This window comes from Brienomyrus brachyistius, chromosome 1, assembly GCF_023856365.1.
Source record: "Brienomyrus brachyistius isolate T26 chromosome 1, BBRACH_0.4, whole genome shotgun sequence".
Lineage (NCBI taxonomy): Eukaryota > Metazoa > Chordata > Actinopteri > Osteoglossiformes > Mormyridae > Brienomyrus > Brienomyrus brachyistius.
The window spans coordinates 23,117,112-23,141,560 of NC_064533.1; the positions used below are offsets into that span (position 1 = coordinate 23,117,112).

The 24,449-nt window shown below is 42.8% G+C and overlaps 2 protein-coding genes across 9 annotated transcripts in view; one reads left to right on the forward strand and one right to left on the reverse strand.

Moving 5' to 3' along the window:
• LOC125744370 (laminin subunit alpha-1-like) overlaps window positions 1-2,680 on the reverse strand; it is a 55,893-nt gene extending 53,213 nt beyond the window's left edge. The window contains exon 1 of one of the 2 annotated variants that reach the window (XM_049016102.1): window positions 2,235-2,680. In XM_049016102.1, coding sequence (XP_048872059.1) covers window positions 2,235-2,334 — 100 coding nt within the window. In that variant the 5' untranslated portion in view covers window positions 2,335-2,680. The remainder of the gene's footprint in view (window positions 1-2,234) is intronic. The other variant, XM_049016093.1, reaches the window with a different exon arrangement.
• A 9,672-nt stretch (window positions 2,681-12,352) lies between these two features.
• Window positions 12,353-15,685, forward strand: lrrc30a (leucine rich repeat containing 30a). 7 transcript variants are annotated; one of them, XM_049016469.1, is made up of 3 exons: window positions 12,353-14,683; window positions 14,741-14,797; window positions 14,969-15,685. In XM_049016469.1, exon 1 carries the CDS (start codon window positions 12,641-12,643, stop codon window positions 13,487-13,489), a length of 849 nt encoding a protein of 282 aa, XP_048872426.1. In that variant the 5' UTR covers window positions 12,353-12,640; the 3' UTR covers window positions 13,490-14,683; window positions 14,741-14,797; window positions 14,969-15,685. The 7 variants fall into 7 exon arrangements, with proteins under 7 accessions (XP_048872426.1, XP_048872448.1, XP_048872410.1 ...); XM_049016491.1 differs by having other exon boundaries at window positions 15,026-15,685; XM_049016453.1 differs by having other exon boundaries at window positions 12,353-14,797.
• The last annotated feature ends 8,764 nt before the right edge of the window (window positions 15,686-24,449 follow it).

Below are 24,449 nucleotides of genomic sequence, written 5' to 3' on the forward strand. Positions count from 1 at the left end.
TAAAGAACGGTAAAGAATTGCTGTCCCAAATGGCTCTTGTTGGGTACCCATCTCTAGTTGGGTACCCACGGGTTTAGGGGAAAAAATACAGTACCAACGAGAGCCCAGGCTCAGTGTAAGGTTATGCTCCCCACATTTTACACGTTTCCTCTGCGTTTTGGGGTTTCCTGCTCAGTCCAGGGACATGCAGTTAAGCGATCTTGAGTCTGTACCTGGTCTGTAGTGTGTGATCATGTATGTGTCCTGTAATGGACTGGTGTCCCATTCAGGATTTCACCCTTCATTGGTCCTGTGCTGCCTCAGACAAGGTCCTGCTATTTATACAGTTACAGTATGGATGAATGGAAAAAATATTTGAGATGCATTGGGTATAACCATCTAAGCTGCTAAACTTTCCATTAGCAGCAGGCAGAGGTAATGGGGAAACCGGATTCCCACGGCTATTACTAAAGTAGCAGGGTGGGGATAACCTGCAGATCAAGTGTACAAGGACGGAAGAAGACGTGGCCCACTTCCTCGACACCTTCTGGGACACCCCGAGCTCCCTTCAATTACACCCCCATGGTCTGCTCCTCTCTTATGCTGGAAAACTTAGATGAGTGCCTGGTTTTACATGTTCAGAAGTTAAAAAATTAAAAATCTGACTGTATGTGATTCTTTTTGACATGCTTCTTGGTCCTGACACAAAGAGCTACATTAAAAACAATTATATATAACTTTATGTTGTCGGGCATGTTAGACTTTTAAAAATAACAACAGGGTTAACACGTTAGCCTTGCCTCGGCTTATTTACCTTATAAGTTAAAAGAAAATCACAAGCAAAATGTGTTCATTCCTGCTAACCATGCCTGGTCTTTCGAAAGAATTTACGAATTGTCCATTAACTTTCTTGAATAAAAGTTACGTGAGTAATTACGGTTTCAGTTTTCAATGAAAAGGTGAGAGTGAGAACATCTAGCTAATTTTCGACTCTTTCGGTTCCTTTGTCGTGTTTCTTGCTTAACAGACCCCAGGGGTCGACTTTTCTGAGAGCGTCATGGTGCAGAGGAGCGCCGCGTACCCTGTTTATGAGCGTGGACTCCGCCAGCTCTGAAAGGCCGGCTCACAAGGCTGGTTAACCCCTGGATTACACGTTGCAATTTCGCATTGTGAATGCAGATACAGACACAACATGATGTTCTGTAGTGTCAGGCGCCGTAATGTTATGAACCGAAATTTCAAAAGGGAAATTGCTGCTACCAATTTAAAGAAGATTAGACATAACAGGCAGGGATCAAACCAGCAGCGACCCTTCAGATGCCAAATTGCCTCCCGGTAATTAGATTGTGTAGGCTTACTGCCTGCCGCTGCACGGCACAACGGCGATACCTACAGAAAACAACGTTTTGAAAGAATGTAATTTATTGTGAAAAATCTCTTATAGTGTAATTGTGCCTGCCACCTATTATATACACAAGTAATAAAGGTGCCATTTGAAAGTAACCAGTTTACAACAATCCTGGGTTCGGTTCCCAGTCTGCTAGTATAACCGTTAAACAACGTTTCATATTGCAAGTTGTAAAGTTTACTTTGTTAATTTCTTTTTCCTTGTTATCAGGAGACAGCAGGTCCTTATATTAATTTTGCACCATCGCTTGGCAGGTCACCACAAACGTGTACTGGAAAAGGGGCAGGAGGAGTTTTTTTCTCTTGAACCATTAAATGCATCCCTTAAAACAATTGCTTAATTAGACCGCGAGCTTACTGTAAGTGGATACAAAGTAACAGAAAAAAACAAAGGTCCGGGCTCACTGTTACAGTCAGGGCAATGGATTGAAGAAGATAAAAAAATAGACTTTAAACGATTTTCGCACTGAAATGATGTGACTGAAAAAAACACCAGGTCTCCGAAATCGTCGTTTTTCTCTGTAATCCGGAAGCATGGTAAATATTCTGAAGACTGGGATTGATGCACTTTTTCATTTATAAATAATGGCATATATCAGATTATTAAAGAAAATGCGAACATTTATAACGACCAAATACAATAAAAAAAAAACATGTGTATGAAACAATAATTTAAAAGGGGATACTACTCAAATTTCTTGTCTAGAGCTTTTCAGTCAGTTCCTCGCATAATGTTACACATCATGACATTGTACATTATAACACTGAGATAGATAGCCTTACCACTTTTTATGTACACAATACTTCAAAATATACCAAAAAACTATGACAGTTATAAGAAAACTCACCTCTTTGATGACTTTCCACGGCGGATGCGCAAAACAGCATCAGTGCAAAGTAAACTTTCAGATTATGAACATATACGCAACGAGAACTATACGGGAACATATTAATTCGCTTTGCTTTTTTCTTATTATCGTTTCGAATTGGTTTTCTGTTGCTTCATTAACGTGAGCTCAGCTCTAAGTCCCGTCGTAAAGTATACAAACAGCTAGGACCCCTCCCTTGCGGGTGGGGGATTCGACTGTCGGGGGCCTGTTTATTGGTGTTACATCAGCTGGAAAGCACAAAAATTATTAAATATTCTTGTTTGTAAATTGATACATATTTAATTTTTCCTTCAAGTCTCTGATCGATTCACGTTTACACTACTTAACCTATGCTGCCTCTGTCGAACCTTCATTATACCGTAAGGAAAAGGTCCCGAAACATAATACGCAAGAATTAATCTCCGCCATGTGTGTCGTTAGGTCCGATCACTCGGGGCCCCGAGTATTTTAAGTCTATAGCCCCGAGTATTTTATCCCCGATACCAATTATCTGAATAAAAAAAAAAATGTAAACTCGACTTAGCCCCAGATTTTTTTTCAATAGCTAAAAACTGCCTTGATCTCCACCTCTGTTCAACGATTCCAAAATGCATCGCAGTATATTACATTGGAGAGCACAAACCAATACTTACAATTTAACAAATATTTTAAGAAACTTTATGTGTGGTGATTTTCAGTATTAAAACTTCTGAGTTACTGTATAGTCACAAGACTCGAGTATGCAGTATGGCTAGTTTAGAATACGGTGAGAACGTAACGGTTCTCTGTATTAAATGCGTTACTTCTGTACCTGAAATCCTACTATATTTTGTGGGCTACTAATCCGTTTGTCAGGGTTGATTCCTGATCATGTAGCGAAGCGTGTCTTTAGTCTACACGGTTAAAAAGGATATCGGAAAAATGCACACCAGTGACCAATTATCCTACATCAACAGATCCCTGATATCTATATTATAATAATAATGCCGCGTCAGGCGGACCGACACGGAGACTCGCTTCCTGGGGAAAACACGACCTTTATTAGCAGTCCTGAGAAAGAATACATAAGGTCCCCAACCAGCATAGAACCAATAGCAAACAAGAAACACAACGTTGTCAGACGCTGAACTGCAAGATACACACACGGTGGTAGATTTACATAAGCTAAATAGACAAGAGGGTCGGACCGGGTACACACAAAACACAGGTAAACACGCGCGCAACAATAAGGAATGTAACTATTAACATTAACAACACAACAAGGGCTGCTTACATCTGCACGCGGGGCATGCTAGGACATGTGCCCTGCCAGTGCTACAATAATAATCAAAATAATAATAATAATAATAATAATCACAATAATAATGTTATTTTGCATTAGGCCTACTTATGTCATATGACTGTTTCAAGGGACAGGACAAATTTACCAAATAGTATTGTTCATTGTACATAGGACTCTGAGGTACATTTATGGGTTATAGGTAAATTCTGCTCTGATGGAATTCATTCTCTTGAAACTCAAATCAGAAGTAGGGAGTAATGTTGGATAAACATCATGGTACTGACACATTAGACTCAGTCACTTCAGTGCTGGAAAAAAAAATCTCAAAAATATGATTAGATATGAACAGTAAGATGATGGACTGGATGTTCCTTTCACATCCATAATTCATCCTATTTTTACCTGGAACCGAAGATGAGGAACGAAGGACTCAAGGGCAGGCATTGTGATGAGACACACAGGGGTTTATTGAACTAAATGAATAGCTGGATGCTGGAAACAAACAGGATCGCGGGGGATCAAAATGGGAGGACTGGAACAAGGGAAGGCATAAGCAACAGAAAGGCCGACGTCAATGACTGGACTGGGGTTGACGAGGCAAACAGGGACTTATATACAAAGATTAATGAGGGGCAACAAGTACCAGGCGAGGCTCATCGGGGCCACATGAGGGCGGAGACAGAACGGTCAGGGATACAGGACATGACAGATGCCATGTATTTTTCATCCTTCAGAATCACTAAGTCAGATCTTAATGTTTTCTTTGAAAGGTATGGCAATTTTTGTATAAGCGCAAAAATGTTTTCACTTTTTTTTAAAAATGAAGATGTTAAAACAGGAGGTTACACATGGACAGCGCAGTGGCTCAGTGCGTGGTGCTGTGGGCTCTCAGCTCTAGGTGTGGGGGGTTCGAGTCTCACCTCCACGAACTCTGTAGCAGACAGGCAGTTTGGTGTGGCTAACTTTCCCATGGTGTGATACTGCATTCCTTGGGATGGACTGACATCTCATCTGGGGTCATTGCTGGGATGGCTTACTGTAACCCTACATTGGATAAGTGGTTACGGAAGACGGGTAAGTATTACAAATAACACAAGGTACTACACAGTATCTCTTCCTGTAGCTTCTTCTTCACATGAAGATGCAGCTTAGATGACAGCAAACCATACAGACAGATTGATCTGAAAAACCTGCACCAACTGATAACATGGTGAGTGGTTCAAGATGTGTTTAAGATAAGCTTTACTGAGGAGAATACACTGAGATCCCGCTTGTGATCAAATGTTCCACTAGCAACTCATCCAGAGACGTAAAGCAGCAGGCCTGATGCACATCTCCACTCGCATGGTCAAAAAACTGTGTTGCTCCACACTTTCAAAATCCTTCTTTACATCCAACTTACTTATTGCTACCAAAACTACATGTGACTATGGGTCCTTCCGTCATACCAAACCTATTGACGTACAGTAGGGGTCTCAATTTATGCATTATTACTAACAGAAACAGATACTATCATAACTTCAATAAAATATTCAATAAATATAACAAAATAAGACAAATATTAAATTATTGAATAATGCACAATAAATCAACTATGAAATGAAATCAATTGCTGTTTATTTACATCCTCCATCATAATCACAGTTATATTCTATTGTCCAAACACACACACACACACACACACACACACACACACACACACACACACACACACACACACACACACACACAGAGGGTATACCTATCCTTATGGGGCCCGCTCATTCACTTCTATGGGAAAAATGCTAATGCTAACTATGACAACCCTAACCCCCACCCTGCCCTAACCATAACCATAAGTAACCAAGCAAAATACAAGAGTTTTTGCATTTTTAGTTTTTTTTCATAGCAGTCACTGATTTTTATAACATAGAGTTTTCCCTTATGGGGACCAGGAAACCGGTCCCTATAAGGGAAAAAAACGGATATTTATCACGTTATGGGGACATTGTGTCCCCATAAGGATAGGTATACCTGCTCTCTCTCTCTCTCTCTCTCTCTCTCTCTCTCTCTCTCTCACACACACACACACACACACACACACACACAGTGTTATTCGGACATTTTACCTTTACCTCGTAAACTAACTTGCTGTTTAGGCAATAGAAGAAACGAACTCCGAGCAAACGTAACAAACGACGCATTGTAGTCGTTATAATGTAAATTGTAATTGTGCAGCTCTCGGATATGCTCTTTTGAGGCTGGTTAGTTTGGCTGTGTAGACGTTTCAGTCATTATTTGGCAATATTAGACCTGTGCCCTCTAGTGGTAAAACATGCCGAGAAACATACACATCATTAACAATACAATAACAATAACACAGAACTATCGAAGGTCCGTCTTGAAATCCACAAGCAGGCTACTTTAATTTGCCTTTAATCTACCCTAATCACTTTATTGACATGATTTGTTTAGTTAATCACCGCTTCAGTTTTTTCAGATGCCCAGGAGGTGATGCTGTAGCAGAAAGAATTACGTGTATTTTCCAGAACATTTTCATCTCTCTTTGAGCTGGGTCTAATCATAACCAAGCGCATCTCATCGTAGGCCTACGTGTTCTTACAAATCTGAACAACCATATTCTGTAATACAGATATAATGATTATGTCATCGGAATGCAACGTGCCTGGACTATGGAAGTACGACACTTGGAACTGTCATATACACATGCATTTCATTCATGTCACACTTTTCGTTTCCTGTTTGTCCATTAAAATTTCATATAGACACTACAAAATGAATTTTCGGCCCCGGAGATACGACTCAAAACGAAGCAGAAGACCGGACTGTGTAAACCGGGCAGATGGTCTCGAGTGATCCAAGCTGGGGCATGCAGAAACAGGGCGGCTATTAAGTGCTCGGCTTTGAGTTTCCATCATGACACCTGTTTCCCTGCCTCGGACTGATTCCCGGTACAGCGCTACCGGAAAGAGCGGGTCATAGACATGCTTAAAGTGATTTAAAATAAGTTTTAATTAGACAATACCGTTTTTTGCCACTCCTGGCGCTCAAAACGCTCCTTAGGACAGGCTGCCTCTTCCTCTAGACTGAAGGGGATTCGGTTTCAACAGATACTTTCTCTGAACCTTCTTGTCTATTTTCCCATTCCTAATGATGTCCCCAAGTGATGATTAATTATACAAGCAATATTTTTTCTTCGTCTGCCATTGAAGTGCCGTATTCTTGTCAGCTCTGCCACCTAGTGGTGGCCTTCAATACAGTAAATGATTAACGTACAGTCCAATAAAAACGCTGCATTGAGCTATCAGGTTCAACACCTAAAACACCGGCGAATCACTTGCATATGCCGATAAGTCTTGCATAAATTACGCGTTACTTGCGAGAAAGGTAATATTAACCCTAGGTATATAAATGCTTATAGACGTGGGTGTGTAGAAATGTTCTTTAAGCATTAATAACTACTCCAGACTCTTCTTCTTAGAAGGTGTCACGTAGCCGTGATTAAACCGGGCCATTTTTATCTCCAGTCGAAGGTGACCCTAAATGATCTGTCTTACGAATGTGCTGCCGACCTGAGGACGTAACGTCGCAAATCACCGGGAAGACAATATTTACGACAAATAAACAGATAAATTGTGTTCCTCTCTTCCTGCAGATGTGCAGTTCTCCTCACCTTTGTTTGATGTGATCTTTCCACAAAGTCACCGATTATTCTACTTTTCTGCTCTGTAACTACCAGCTCATGATGCTAAACATAGGATCAACAGTCTGAGGAACTGAGGAACTTCCCTCATTCTCTGAAAAACTTGCTATTAAGGTCTCCTTCCTCTGTGTTTGCTTTCCATCTGCACAGGTTTTCCCTGATACTGAAAGTATACGATGTGGGGGTTCAAGTCAAATTCCTATGAGCTGAGTTATGCGCAGGTGGTAGTACAAGACCTCTGGGATTCAAACCAGCACCTTCCTGGTGCCTTGCACATGACCCACACAGATGAAACGTCTGGGCCAGTGCAGAAACCTGATGGCCAACATAGAAACTGGACTCTTTTCCTAGTGCTGCATCACTTGTGTTTGTCTTGCTAGTGTCTTACACATCTCACGTGGGACCTCATTATCTTCACCACTTAGCCTGTCGCTGTCTGGAACACAGTTGTTTTAACACGCAGTGGGATCTCAGGCCCGAGCTTTATTTGCCGACCTGTAGGCTGTAATGTCTGCAGAAAGCCCAGTAAAAGGCAGGTTTGACCTGGAAAAAGCAGTTTTGTATGTGTTATAGTTTTTTATTAATAGTGTTGATTTTATACAGCCAACCTGGCCAATCAGAACTGAATTGACAGGAAGGAAGTGTTTGTGATTGGCTGAAAACTCCACAAAGGGCTAAAATGAAAATCTCCTCCTTAGTTTACCCTTAGACCTGACCATGCTTTACATAGCTGTTCCAGTGCCTAAAACCAGACCACAGGGATGCATTTGCTGGGGCAATACCAGATTATCTGTGCTTTCCTTTAAACATCTGCCCTGTGAGTCAGTTTAAATGTAATGTGATCACAGTAGCAACAATGATTTTATTACCATGGAAATATGCACGAGTGCAACTAAGATGGAGAATGCTCACTTTTTGTTTTTCACTTATTGAATTTACATGAAATAAAATGCCATACTGTATATATTTTACAAGAAAACATGGCATAACCATTATATAAACTGAAAAGCCAAACAGTATCCAGTCTAAATAGAAATGAATAATGATGTTTCACTTCTAATGGAGTTCCGGGAAAGTTCATTTATGTGATTATTATGATGGTGAATCTATAGTAAATGGGGGAAGTTTTTGTATAGTTACAGTGTGACATCTGTCTCACACCGCCAGAGTTTTGGTTTGAGTCCCACATCCTGTGTGTGTGTGTGTGTGTGTGTGTCTGGATAACTTTAGTGTGTGACTGTGTGTGTCCTGTGATGGACTGGCACCACACCCAGGGTGTCCCAACCTTGAGCCCTGTGTTCCCTGTAGATGGATAAATGGGTTAATATGGTGCTACAGTTTAACAGATAACCACAATATGAAATACATTTTCATGAGAAAAAACACTTTACTATCAAGGTCCAAAGAATGCTGATGCATGAGCAGATGCTAGAGAAATTAGCATAACGCTTCACCAGGCCATTCAGCCGTGATGACCCCAACACGCTAGTCTCACCACTCTTCCTTTTGTGAGAGAATTCGTTTACCCATAATGCAGTTCTCCAGGCCGAAAAGAGATTTGCAGATCCAGACCAAGCTCAGGGTGCTCGCGTCTGGGGATGTCTGAGATCGGTGGCCTGCATTTGTGCCTTGCAAGGAGCAGAGAGCTGGCGGCCGCGTAATCCTCAGCCCCCTCTCTCCTTTTATCTCTTTCCATGGATGGCAGACAGGAACGTTCCGTGATTAACTGCTGGCAGTCGCTGAGTAACCCGGCACGAGGCAGAAATGAAGCCTACAGATGAGCACAATGACAAAATGAAGCGCTGGAGAGGCAGCTGATGGTCGTGTCTTCATTTCCGTCTCTCTGCCCGGATTGAGGCTGGGGATGTGGCAAGAGTGTATACATGGGTGAGGCCCAGGAGCACTGGCTCCATGTCAAAGCTGATTGGCCCATGGATTCCCTCCTCCCCTGTCAATCATCGCACCAAGACACATCATTGGCTAACGAAAAGGTTTCTGCATGAATTATAGCCTTTCTTAATATCCCTCCCATGTAAAAAAAAAATCCTTGATTCCCCCCTACGATGAGGTGCCGTCTGTGATCCCGAGACCTGAGGATAATCCCTTTCTGTTTCCTTTTTTCACTGGATGGTATTTATAGAGCGGAGCATCTCGGACCAGACACGGCAAATTAGTGACGTGTTTTTATGGCCAGGAGGCCCAGAATCAGTGCTGCCCCACAATGGCAGAGAGAGAGAGTGCATTTCTAAAAATGAAAAGGGGAGAAGCATTATCTTCATTAAGAGCAAAGCAGAATTTCCCTCTAGAATCTGAATGAGGAGCTATCAAAAAATAGAAAAAAAATAATAATAATTTTCCCTCCTCATGTGGCCATTATCTCTAGGTACAATGTTACAAACATGCCCTTTGGAATTAAAATCTGAAGTCACCTTGAGACACCAACCTGGATCTTGTACCTTACTGGCTCTGAACAGGAATCATTTTCCACTGGGAACTTCATAGCGGTCTAACAGAGCAAGTCTCAGACTGGCCGAGTCAGCCAGGGTGAAATCGCAAAGCGAAAAAAACAACACCTTAGATACTATATTCTGTGAGAACATCAACCAAAGAGTACAGATGCTTAAAAGTAATGCACTCATAGAGGTTTTTAAAGTTGAATAAGAATCTTGCGGTAATCTGCGATAGCTGCCTCGAAAAGCTCAATATTATCTTCTGAGATATTAAATTCTTAATTCGGATCAATCCCTTAGCCTAAAGTTTTTTCTCTCGTTGTTAATATTATACATTTTCAAAGCTACAGATTTACTGAAGATATTCAGGTAAAAATCCTAGCTACAGGTATTACAGCTAAGCTTCTCCCAGAATAGGACCGTAAATCTATAAAACCGTCTATATACACACATTACTAGAACTTAAGCTGCGGTCCAGGCCCTCTCCGTGCCGTTCACGCTAGGTCACAGCGTACAACGTTCATGTACAATGAAGAGTCAAGTCTTATATCGTGGATATTCATCAGCATTCAAGAGTTCATTGTCATATGCTCATATGCATGTGGATGGGGGTGTTGTGCTTGTGCAGAGAAAGTGCCAAGATTAGATCCCAGGGTCTGCAGAGTGATTTCACTGCTGTGCCCCTGAACACAGCCCTTAACCCCTAATTCCCCCATGGACAGAATGACCCCGCTTTCAAATAAAAAAATGCATGTTGCTTTGGATAAAAGCATCTGTTAAATAATTACATATGAAGAGTTACACTATGCTATGAAAATCTCACCCTCTGAACGCTGATGAACACAAAATGATGGAAGCTGGTCGGATGGCTGGATGTGCAGCTGGAAGGCTGCTGCCCAAGCACGTTGAGTAGACCAGGAATTAGAAGGGGTAGAGACAGGGGCCTGCTGTCCTGTCTGGAATGCAGATGCCAAAGGCCATTTCTAAGCACAGCGATAAATCGCCGGCAGGGCTGGGATGTGCACAAACTCATTCTCCCAGAAGAACATTTTTAGAGGCGCTAAACCTTTGAGCTGACACACATGGGGGGGGGGGGGGGGGGTTCGAAGTAAGCATGTACATAAATCTCAGACAGGACTGATTAAAATATACAGCTTAATGTCCAATCCTGCTGCCGGCTGGACCTTCAGCAAATGGCTTCTTCTCAATGGTTTTAAAGCAGTTGGTTATAGTTCATATATATATATATATATATATATATATATATATATATATATATATATATATATATATATTTGATGCTGGTCCTGCACAGGTCTCATTGTTTCATGAGACAAACACATACTGTAGCTCTTTGGCCTTAATTTGTATTCACACACAACTTTGTGTTGTATGTAGCTAGAAAGCTAATTAGAGTCCAACATACAGTCCAAACATGCTCTGAAAAGCTTCAGAGGGTCTTTTAGCTCTCTGCGCCTAAGTAAAAAGGGGGCAGTTGGTTATAAATACCTCAGGGATAGATGGTGGGGCTCTTGACCAGGTTTGGAGTCGGTTAATATCCTGGCCAGTTGGATCACCTTACCAGAGTCCTTGTACGGCTATATCCATTACCTCGGTGAGATGCTGTATTTAGCCCAAGGGGAAAAGCAATTTCCTCAAATGCATTTTCACATTTTCATGTCATCATTTATTTGATTTTAGTGAATAACTTGTAATGCTGAACAAAAAAGTATAGAAACACAAAGCGGGGCTATGTATTCAATACAAGGTGATTATTTTTGTCTTGATTTTTTTTCCATTGGTTAGTAGTCCAATATTTTTTTCCAGTGTTCCACAAAAATACCACTTCCGGGATTAAAGTATTTCGGGGTAATTCATTACGTTTATTATGTGTAATTTTTTAATTGGTTTTTTGCACTATGAACATATTTTAAGATCCCTACACACACATTAAAAGTGCGCTTTGTTTATTCTGTTGCATATTTAAAAGGCCTTTCACAGCGCCCTCATTTACCATTTAATTGCCTATCAGAAATCAATGTTAACGGCGCTAATTAGGGATTTTACGGCTTTTGTCGCGTCAGCTGCGTTTGCAGTCCTCCTGCCGGCTTGATGGAGGACCCGAGACGCCCGATGCTTTCCGAGTCCGACGGTAAAAGCTAGTTGAACTCACTTCATCTTTTTTTCCAGGCATCTCTGCCCCAAACCTGAGAATCGTTTTAGTTTTGGACGACTATATTTTCCCGCTGGACAGATGTGTGAAATAACGACTAAAAACCAAGCAAACGTGCAAGAGTAAAGTCTTTTTTTAAAATGCGCTCGATATTCAAAGTTTAAGACAGGGTTTCAACACTTGTCAGCTGGAGTAACTAAATAAAAAAGCGCTTCTCTAACAAACATTTTAAGTTGCTACCCGAATCATGTAAGACTTAAGCCTTAATACACTTTTAATTAAATTCAGAGCTTGACATTTGTTTTTCCTTATTACACTCTGTGCTAAAATTAAACACGTTAAGTACAATAACTTTGAGACCTTACAGAAACTAATGTGTCTGGTATACGTTTCATTTTCCCGCTAAATTATTTGATTAATAATTTGAAAATATACATTTATTCGGGATTAAATGACCAAAGCCGAGGGAGATTTAAGGGTGTCTGATCGCCCGGCAGCTGCAGCGGAAACTTCTGGCGCCCTTATCGCCCGCGACCTGAGGTTAGGCGCTGCCGTGGAAACGGGCTGAAGTGACAGTGACAGCTGGCGGCAGTGACACCCGCTCCAGCTCCTCTGGCACTCTGGCTACGGCTCAGGCGGGATCTCCTGCAGGCTTCCCACAGGTTTCTCTGGTAGGGGCGGCCAGGGTAGCGGCCAGACAATACGCCCTAGCTGGCTCTGCCACTGCCACGGCTGAACTGCGGTGGACTGGGATTCTGTGAAGCTACTGTGAGAAACATGGGAGCAAAGGGGTCGAGGGATCTGGAAGCTAGGGAATCAAGGAGGAATGAAGATCCGGGGGAGGCGCCGATATCATTGGATAGGATCCGCAGGAATGCCACCGTCCTCAGCTTGGCCACGCGCCGCCTGGCTAAGGCCCCTGATGAGCTGTGGGAGCTGTCCAAGCTGGAGAAGCTGAACCTATCCCTGAATCGGCTGCGTTCCCTACCCCCTGCTGTGGGCCGCCTGCAGAGCCTGGTTCTACTGAACCTGTGGGGGAACCAGCTGGACAGCCTGCCCCCTGAGATTGGGTGCCTGGCCAACCTGCGCGTCCTCTTCGTCTCCTACAACCGGCTGACAGAGATCCCGGAGGAGCTGGCCGAATGCACCAAGCTGGAGGTGCTCAGCCTGGAAGACAACCAGATATCGAGCCTTCCTGGGAGCCTTGCCGGCTTGACGCGGCTGAGGAAACTCAACCTCAGCCACAACTGCATCGCCCACATCCCCTGCTGCGTCTACAGGATGCAGGACCTCGTCTTCCTGCACCTGGCCTACAATCGTTTGGAGAACATCGCCGAACAGATCCAGGTTCTGGTCAACCTCAAGACCCTCATTCTGGAGGGAAACTCCATCCGCATCCTTCCCAAATCCCTTTGCTTCTTGGATTCGCTGGAGCTGCTCAACGTGGACTTCAACAAGATCGAGAACATCCCAATGGAAATGTACCTTCTGAAGAACTTGGAGAGACTGGCCTGCCATCCTGTAGACAAGGGCTTGCACATCATGCAAAACCCATTGTCAAAACCTATAAAGGACATTCTGAAGGGAGGACTTGATGCTCTCTATAATTACCTGAAGTTGCTGTGATATGTTTGCAGGAGTCACAGTCTGCTTTGGCAGTTACAGACATCGGCGTGACCTTACAGGCTACCATAAGCAGCAGAAAGTGCTTTTATGGTAACATTTTTTTTTTATGGGCAAGTACTTAATTGCTATGCATAGAAAGAATTGAATATCAAATTTAATTGATGTCGCTCATTTTTATAAATGCACTTTAGAGAAGAGTCTTCTGAGGTGGGAAAAATTAAAATGCGACAGAAATTAGATTGGAAATAAAATTGCTAGAGGAGATTCCATCCTACTGGAGGGTGATTAAGCAGAGCGCTTCGTAAATAATTACACCGGAAACCTTTTTAAGCTAGATTTAAATTTCAGTGAGTCTTATGGTAGCAGAGGTACAGAAATGTTACTTTATTAGTTAAATTGGTTATTATTATTATTATTATTATTATTACCCACACCAGAATTTCATCAGAAAGTTTTTTTTTAATATCACCTGAATGCAGCGTGTGTGCTTATGTGCTTGTGTTAGACGTAACTGAATTGTCAGACAATTAGTTATATGACCACGCCTCTCCTTATTATTTATTAAATAATTTGCTGATGTGGGCAACTGTAAATTGCTTTCATGGTAAAGCGAATATATTTAGCATAACACGTTTAAAATGTCGCCGCAGATTGCACCAAGGCGGGGGTGATAAATGAAGACAAAGTTTTGTTCCAGATGTTCACATAAAGGGTTATTAGAGTATGGAACCATGGGAGTTAATAGCAGAAATGAAAGCAGAGATTCCAGGGCTCATCCTTTAAAATGCTGCCTTGTTTTGGAGCATAGAGGTTATTCAGTGTAGTTACTTTCACTCCTGTTGGCTGGGGATCGCAGGAGTGAAAAGGCAATTTCCGCTATACATTTACATACAGTATGTAGCAGCATTTTTGTCCAAAGAAATGTACAGGTGGGGATCAGAGAGACAGCATCCCTGGGGTTGTTAGGGTTAAGGGATTTGTTCAAGGGTCCAACAGTAATATTAGCACTAAGCCTGAAACAGGATTTGAACCAGCAACTTTATGATCACTGGTGTAGTTCCTGACCCTCAATACCACACCCCACCACCCCCTGCCCACATTATTTATCCTCTGTGAGTCTTAGACTGGGTTGCTGGGAGTAAGATCAAGCGTGCTAATGGAAACCATGGGAGAAACATCGAACCCAACTGTAAGGTTGTTAACAAGCGTGCTAATGGAAATTATGGGAGAAACATTGAACCCAACTGTAAGGTTGTTAGCAAGCGTGCTAATGGAAACTAAGGGAGAAACATCAAACCCGACTGCAAGGTTGTTAGCAAGCGTGCTAATGGAAACTATGGGAGAAACATCAAACCCAAATGTAAGGTTGTTAGCAAGCATGCTAATGGAAACCATGGGAGAAACATCAAACCCAAATGTAAGGTTGTTAGCAAGCGTGCTAATGGAAACTATGGCAGAAACATCAAACCCGACTGTAAGGTTGTTAGCAAGCGTGCTAATGGAAACTAAGGGAGAAACATCAAACCCGACTGTAAGGTTGTTAGCAAGCGTGCTAATGGAAACTAAGGGAGAAACATCAAACCTAACTCAAGGGTTGTTATAAACCATGATGAAATTAACACCCCTTACTGTCAGCACAGTTCCCTACAAAATGGTCTGCCAAGTACCAGTTAGATGAGCCTGGCACCTGTCACAGGCTCAGCCATTTCAGACATCTCCCCGAATTTGATTTACATGGCTAGATGTTTATTTATGTCACAGCATATTTGTCTCCTGCAGCGGTTCAGGTCCTGTCTGTACCTGTCTTCATACCAATGATGTTGTGGCTGATGAGATACATGGAAAGCCCCATAACTTCACAAGAAAAACTTTGCTTGCTCTACCAGGCTTTCATCTAACCAAGTGAAAACCAGGAATCAAAATACTAATTATTTTATAGACAATTATATTTAAAAAATCTACTTCACTGTTTTATATTCTATTTCTGTACTATACTGTATTCCTTATATACTGTATTGTATTCCTGTCCAAGGTGTCCCCAGCTGTGTGCCCTGTGCATTCTGAGATAGGCACCAGGCTCACTGTGACCCTGTACTGGATAAGCAGTTATGGAAGGTGTATGGATGGATGGATGTAGGCATGCATGTATGGATGCATTAGCACCATATGAAATAAAACTGTATTAATAATATTACTTTGAAGGGGTCAAGATTTTTTTAGTCTTTTTTGGTGGTGCCATAAAAATGCAGATTTGGACCTTGATAACCTGGCCTTCGTGCTTTGATTGTCAGCTGACCCTCTGCTCCAGAAGGTGTCTTTCACAAACGCTGTAGAATCTTCCTTAGTCTCTGACAGATGTTACTGAGAGAACTTTTTTTTTCTTGCCACATTGGTAATGGTTGTGCTTTTAAAATCTAATAATACTGCATCATCTTTCATATCTACAATATCCTGTCCAGCTAAAGGAACATCCATAGAACTCATATAATATTAAAATAATTTTTTGATTCAATGAGTTCCTGTAACTCCAAAGTCCATCCACAGGGACTTCTGATTGTGATAAGTGTGATAGGTGTGATAGGTGTGAGCAGGAAGCTGATGTGATTACATGCTTGTTTGATGCGCAAGTTCAGAAGGAGATTGTGTCCTCTGTTACGATTCAGTCACTGGAAGAACTAATTAAATTCTCGAGACGGGGTTTATTTCACCTTATCTTTCACAAGGTGTGAAAGAAAGTATTACTGATGCACATAATATCGTCAGTAATGAAATATCGGTTTTTCAATACATTATCTCTTTTTTCACTTGTGCTCCTCGCGGTCTTTTGTCTGGGCACGAACCCTCGCTTGATTTAATGTAGCTGCTGGAAATTAACCCCCCCCCCCTTGCCCCTGTCACGTGAAGTGAATGAGGGATTTGGCAGGTTGGAATTCCTTCGGAGGATGACAGCGCTTCACATCGAGCTGAGATGATACCTGTTCAATATCATCGCCGTTAAAAACCTTTATCTCCCCACTCTTCATATCTCCTCACATTTCATTGACTGAAGTATCTAACTAAAATTTATGAGCAGTGCTGAGATATAACAATGAAAGTCGGATTCTTGACATATGCAATTTCTGAAATGCGTTACAGGTACCGTCTTATGATTAAATACACTTAGATTACCTCAGAAATAAAAATCAACAAAGTTTTATAATGCCTTTTACGTTATCTAATCAAATTTTCATATCTGTCAAATCCGTAAGCAATAAACAACAAAAAAAAAAAAAACGGTTTAGCAAAATGTTTAGCAAAAGTTCTTATCTTTATCGACACTTTCTGTTAGAACTCTTAGCCAATAAAGTTGCCCTTAGCTAGACCTCAAATGTAAAGTTATTGAAACAGCAGCAGAACTGGTTGCTCTCCCATATATTTTCAGCATGACCCTGATAAGATGTGGCACCGTGGCACCAAACACTTCTGAAGGAATGTTCTAGCATTTTTCCCACATGGATGCTGTTTAATTTATGGCATTCTCCTGTGGTCAGGAAGTTATAGCCTCATGAAAACAACTGCTATAGATAAAGGCCACATAAAGTGAGCTTGTCCTGAAGGAAGCCAGTCCCTGCAAACGAGGAGTGGTGCATCATGGGAAATGCCAATAGGCACAGTATCTCCACCTGACCCTTCACTGTGTGCTTTCTGGGAAGAAGGCACAGCATGTCACATCCAGCAGGTGTTTTTTTTTAATCCTTGACCCACTGCTCGAAAAATGGCACTGCATGTAGGTTCTTATATCCCCCTTCTGGTTGCTTTCAGTATTACACAGCTTTCATCAAACTTTACAGACGGTTACAGATTTAGATTTCAAGGCTTCCATCACTTTCCTTAGAGTTCCTTGTGATATTTTAGGGGATTCTTGAGGCTTTCTGTTATGGAAAAGGCTGCCAGACTTACACCACTAATTGCACACACTCCCAGTAATAAGCATCTCCTGTCCATCCATCATAAATCCATAACAAGTGGTTAGACAGTTTCATTAACAGCCCAGGGTCTTACATATCAACCATTTTCCAAAACTATTTATTGAAGGTAACGGTGAGCATGGAACTATTGTTAGGAAGCACAGAGATACAAATATGAGAGAGCCTGAATATGATGCCAGTCTAACGGGGCACAAAACACAAACTTTGGGCAAGTTACAGATGCCAGGTGACCCAAACATGTTTTTTGGACAGGGGAAGGAAATAGGAGGACCCAGAGGAAACCCATGCAAACACAAGGAGGAGATGCACAGTGTTTTACACACACAGAATTGGGGCAGGGTTCAAACGCTCAATCCTGGAGGCATGCGCAGAGCTTGGGGAGGGGGGTGGGGGGCACTGCCCATATTCTGCGCTGGCACATTTCTAACAGAGACCGCAGAATGGGCCTAATGGTGCGGCCGAGGTGATAAGCTGCAGCACCACCTTCTTTAAGGATAAATAAAGATTAAATTAATTTAACGAAGGCTTAACACCATAATGGGTCTTTTGGGGGCACAAGGATTTTTTACACTCTTGAGGCTCTGCCAGTGATTTATAAGCTCCGTCCAAAGACCTCCTTTGTGATTTTCGCGTGATACAAGCCTGTATCCGTGACATTTCCAGTAATGTAGACTGCAGTGCTAACCGCTACAGGAAGTAAACAGTTTTGGTCAATGAATTTTTGCCTGAGATTAGTGTCCAATTCACCTGGCAGCAAAACATCAGTTTAAAATCCAGGTATTGCCATCTATAAACCTGACCTAGAGCAATCTCTATCCCTGGAACAAGTGGCTGTTTTTCTTTGGTCGTTTTGAACGTGTCACGATACCATGGATGGCAACTGAACTGCTGTGCCAAATGTAGATGTATAACATCAGTCATGGGGTAAGTTGGAAGACATCACAGTGACCTCTACTGACAAGTCAGCATCTAAATAAAACCAGTGAGGAACTGGCATGGGACAAAAGTCACCAAGAGTCATTACAGAGATAAACACCTTGGAATATTTCTATTTAGTAGTGCCAAAATCCAGACAGGTCCATTTAAGAAAAGGAGAAAGTGGCAGTTAAGTTCAAGCCCCCCTGTTGAGTTCTTTAGCTCATTTACGACCCTACTAGAGGACTAAATTTAGCAGGAGTGTGAATCCTGTTTGACTAATGGTGGCCCAACTGAGTTTGCTCTCATCCTATGGAGACCATGGAAGTTTGACATTATGATGTTGCCCCTCATGGCTGGGCGTGAATGGTAGCTTAATTGGGTTGGCCAAGGTGTGTTCTCAGGTCATCTGAATACCGGGCAAACAGCCCTGGAGTCCTGGCAATAACACAACTGACAGTCCTTCTCAGGAAGGAGCTGGGAAGCAGGAAGTAGGGTTCTGTTGAAAACTGGATGTAGACCAACGGATTGGATGACATTCGGGAAGCTAAGTGTGGACAAATTCTAAACGAATTTGCATGCAAAACCCCCTCTCCTGCTCTCTCTCACTGCCGCTATCTCCTTCTATCTTCTCCTGGCTTCAGCAAGCAGAGCAATGATGAAAAGATCCATTGTGTCCTTCCTTTAACAGGTTAAAAGGCCTATTCATCCAGATCACTGTGACCACAAGGCCCTGGATTTCCACAATGTGGCGCAATGATCCTGCTGTGCCCACACACTTGTTTCCCTGGTGTGGGCCTGGGAGATGGTCTGCAGGAGCAGAGGAGGAAAACAAAGTTGGGGATGGCTTAGGTGGGATGGGTTATCAGGGTGTGTCCTGTGTGCAGAGCTGGGAGAGAGAGATCTACCAGTTAAACTGCTTAATATTGGTGATAGCAGCTTTACTGGGACCTGGCTTGTGCTGACGGCAGCCCTTGTCCTTGAACCTCTATCTTCACTGTCAGGGGTGTAACTAGAAATTGTGCCCCCCGCCTAATTTTACATATAATATTACACATTCAAGGACCTCTGCAAAGTACTAGCCAGGGTTATTATGGTTAACAAAAATAAAACCATAAGCATTTTCCTATAGTGAAATAAAATAAGATATGAAAATAAAATTTTAAAACTACAAATATTGCTTCAGAAACTAGCTGAAACAAAAATAGAAACAAAAGTTCAAATATATTTTTCTCTTTAATTACCCTTAATCACACCTCAAACATGTTTTGGCCATTCTGAGGACATAAGTACAGATGGTACACTGTATTGATGTAGGATTCTGTGAAGATCAGCACCTGTGCTGATTCCAGTGCAGTGCATTTAAATCTGGGACTGGGCAAATGTATGCAGAAGAAATTAGTTTTTGACAGGCACGCCTCAAGGGCCCACTTCCAGGTTGGGGGCCGCTCTCGTTTCTTCTGGAAGGGAAGCTCTTTAGTCACCCACAGACAGACGAACCAGATGACCCGCGGTTGTTTTCGAAATGTCCAAAAATGAAATAAAAATGACAACTGCCGCTCCAGGGCAAACTATTCTTGGGTTATTTAACCTGAAATTTCATTCTGAGCTCAAACAGTGCCAGATTTTCCCAGGGACCCTCCTTTAATGGCTTGAATGACAAATGGTGGAGATCCAGTCGGCAGTTCACCAAACCAGGGGATCAGCAAGCCCTGCTAGATGCCTGTGTTTTCCCCAGCAGAGAGACACACACAGAACCAGCACCCCTTACCTCATATGCTGGCGATTCAGGCATTTATTGAGGTGAGAGGCATAAGGTGAATCATTATTCATACAGAGAGACCAACCTTATTATTACCCATACACTTATATGGACAAATGTATTGGGACGCATCTCTGAATCAGTGAATTAAGGTGTTTCTTTCAGACTCATTGCCGCAGGTTTATAAAATTAAGCCCCTAGCCATACAGTCAGTTTTACAAACATCTGTGAAAGAATGGGTCGTTCTGAAGAGTTCAGTGAATTCTACTGTGGTTCTGTCATAGGATGCCACCTTTGCATTAAGTCAGTTTGTTAAATTTCTTCCCTGGTAGATATTCTACAGTCAACTGCAAGTCATATTATTGCAAAGTGGAAGCATTTAGGAACAACAGAAACTCAGCCACGAAGTGTCAGACCACATAAAATAACAGAGTGGGGTCGCCGAGTGCTGAGAGGCATAGTGCGTAAAAGTCACCAACGCTCTGATAACTGCAGAGTTCCAAACTTCCTCTGGCATTAACCCCAACAAAAAAAACTGTGCACCGGAAGCTTCATGGAATGGGCTTCCATGGCCGAGAAGCTACATACAAGGCTCACCCCACCAAGCACAATGCAAAGCATTACATGGAGTGGTGTAAAGCACACTGCCACTGGAAACTGGAGCAGTGGAAACATATTCTGTAGAGTGAGAAATCACACTTCTTCTGTCAGGCAGTCTGATGGATGAGTCTGGGTTTGGCAGATGCCAGGAGAATGTTACCTGCCTGACTGCATTGTGCCAACTGTAAAGTTTGAAGTTGTTTTTCAAGGGTTGGGCTTTGTCCCTTAGTTTTTAATGCTTCAGCATACCAAAACATTTTGGAAAATTCTATGCTCCCAATTTTGTAGGGGAAGGACCTTTTCTGTTCCAGCATCACTGTCCCCCAGTTCATAAAGTAAGATCCATGAAGTAGGGTGAGTTTGCTTTGGAAGAACTTGATTGGCCTGCACAGAGCCCTGACATCAGCCTCATCGAACACCTTTGGGATGAACTAGAATGGAGATTGCGAGCCAGACCTTCATGTCCAACATCAGTGCCTGACCTCACAAATGCTCTTCTAGATGAATGGACATAAATTCCCAGAGACACACTCCAAGATGTTGTGGAAAGCCTTCCCAGAAGAGTGACACATATTATAGCTGCAAAGGGGGGGACCAACTCCATATTGATGCCTATGGATTTTGAATGGGGTGTCATAAAGGTCCCTGTAAGTGTAATGGCCAGGTGTCCCAGTACTTTTGTCCATATAGTGTATAATCTGAACGACAGTAGTGGGGGCACTTTAGGCCCCCCAGTATATGCCCTCGCATCCAAGACAGCAGTTAGATGAGGAGGATGTTCATCAGGGGTGGGGTGGGGTTGAGGGGGGTTTAGCACGTCACTGAGCTGGAAAAGGACAGGAGCAGGTCAGAAATGGGGGGGGGGGGGAACTAAAAGACTATGATGAATGAGGATCTTGGGATCTCTTCTGGAACAATCCGATTGGGAGCAAAAGGCACCGCTATGGCAAGGGGGAGGCCAGCATCCTCATGTCCTCATTAAAAAATAAACCCAAAAACACAATGGAATAGAAAAAAATAGAAGCAATGACAGGATGATAATGGCGACTCTGACTGTCGTGACTGGACACAAATGCCGCCATCCACATGGCAGTGACCCCCTTACCGAATGTCAGCTGGTGTCCAATGCACTGCTATAGGCCCAATTACCTTTCCAGCATCCCTGTTTTTTGTTTCTAAGAGAAATATATATACTGTATGTACAGGGAAGGACATAACTGGTACGCATTCAGCTTTAAAAGCGATATGTGCGGCAATCGATTGTTTGTAACGGTGTAGATTTTATATGCATTTGCGCTGATATTAAAACGATATATAATTCATTTTAATCTTTATTGCTAACTCTACTTCATTTGTGGTATACAAGTTAAAATGCAAGGTATTTTCTTGTCATATCAGTGCAAATGCACGTAAAATAAGTATGCACTTACACTGTTACAAACAATTGATTGTTGCACGTATCGTTTTTAAAGGTGAATGCGTACTTGCGTACCAGTTATGTTCATCTCTGTAAGTGTGTGTGTGTGTATATATACACACACACACACACACACACAAACAGGTTTGTAATTATATCTCTGTGGGAACACTCTATTCACTTCTACGGGGAAATCCCAACATGGTGACCTTAACCCCTACCCAGCCCTGACCTTGACCATAAGTAACAAAAGACTTGTGGCATTTTTAGTTTTTTGATTACAGTCACAGATCTTTGTGGGGACCTGAAAAATGATCCCCACAATATCAAAAACAGGTATTTTTTATTACATTGTAAAGAACATTCGGTCCCCACAATGTAATATAAACATAATCCACACACAGACACACACACACACACAGACACACACACATAGACACACACACACAGACCCACACACAGACACACACACAGACACACACACACACACACATATTTTATAATTTTTTTCTTCAATAGCATGGTGAGGGTGGTTGTTAGGGGAATTGCTTTCTTTCTCTGAGAGAAGCATTAGACAAAACACAAAACACGCAGGCAAAAAGGCGAAGCCTTGGCAAAATATTTCTCTGGCTACAAATTTGTCGGTGAAGAAAGCTTGGTGTTCATGGATTAAAAGGCAGCTCTCAGGCAGTGCACGCCTCCGAAGCGGATGAGTGCGTGTTTGAACTGAGAAAAAAAAAAAAAACTAAAATCATTGAAAGAATAACTTTTCACAAACCAGTAGCGGCAGACAGAGAGTCTAAGGCAGAAAAAGACAGCCACTGGATTCTTTACGCCACATTTAGTGTCTCTATTACTGTCGGCTCTGATTTTCAAAGAGTCTTCCGAAGAGATTGACCTAACTGACAGAAGGAAAAGTATTGATTTTCCAGACACACGGTGAATCCGAAAATGACTCGGGGGGGGGGGGGGGGGGGGGGGTTGGCATGTCCATACATCTCTCAACATAACTTCCATCTCCAAAAAAATCAAACGCCATTTAGCCCCCGCTCTGGCACTCTGTTCCACAATTTGTTTTTAATTGTTAGATATAGCATTGACTTTTATTTTTAATTTTTTTTACTCGCACAGCTTTTTATGCTTGGGAAAGGTGCACGCTGGAGGTCATGTTTGCAGGTCCACCTAATGTTTATTTCAATAAAACCTCCTTTTTCCAGAAAGATCCGTGGCCACCGGGCTGCACTGTGGCCGTTACCATAGCAGCCCTGAGCTAGACTGATGTAACCCTCCTCTTGGGGTCAATATGGAAGGGGAGACCTCAGATGCAGGACATGTCTGGGCACATCTTGAGATATTGATTTAATAGAAGGGACCCCGCCAGTCTGATTCCAGCTCCCTTGCGCTCTTTATTGGGTGTTTGCAGAGTGTGTGTGTGTAGCGGGTGGGGCACATGGCTCAGCCTTTACAGAGAGTGGTAGTCGGGGTTCTATATCGAATGAAGTGTGGCGACCCGGTGCCAATGGATTTGTGTACAATACAACAGTAAGGTGGAGCTGGCGTGTGATGTGGATGGAGTTGTTGAGTTTGAATAGCTTTCCACCATGTGATTAAGAAGCTGCCAGGTTAGCTGAGGCACCTGCTGGTTTGCTTTCCTGGCTAAGGAGTCCGTGTGCGTGGTTCAGGTCATGTCTTCGGTTATGTGGAGGCCGAGATACTTGAAGCTGTCCACTCTCCCCACCGAAGTGCCGTTGATCCTGATCTCGGCGAGGTTCCTTTGCTGTTTCCTCCCAAAATCCCAAATCATCTCCTTCATCTTGTTCACATTGAGGAGGAGGTTGTTGTCCTGGCACCAAAGTGACAGGTTCTCCACCACCTCCAGGTAGTCCTGCTCACTGTTGTTCGTGCTCAGCTCTAATACAGCTGCGTCATCGGTAAACTTAACAATGACACTGGAGTCCATTGTGACCCTGCAGTGGCGGTCGTACAGGGAGTGCAGCAGAGAGCTCAGGACACAGCCCTGGTGGGGGGGGGAGAGGCCCATGCTGAGGGTGTGGCTTGACCATGTATGATTCTCACACCCTGACATCACGGGGTGATGTTCAGTCCAAGGTCCCTGAGCTTGGCGACACGCCTGGAGGGGACTATGGTGTTGGCTGAATTGTATTCCCCACACAGCATTCTCACATAGTTCCCACTTCTATGGTGTAGGTGGGCCAGTGCTGTGTGGAGTAGGAAGGTGATGGCATCGTCAGTGCATCCGTTAGGATAGTATGCAAGCTGTCCTGGGTCCAGGTCGTT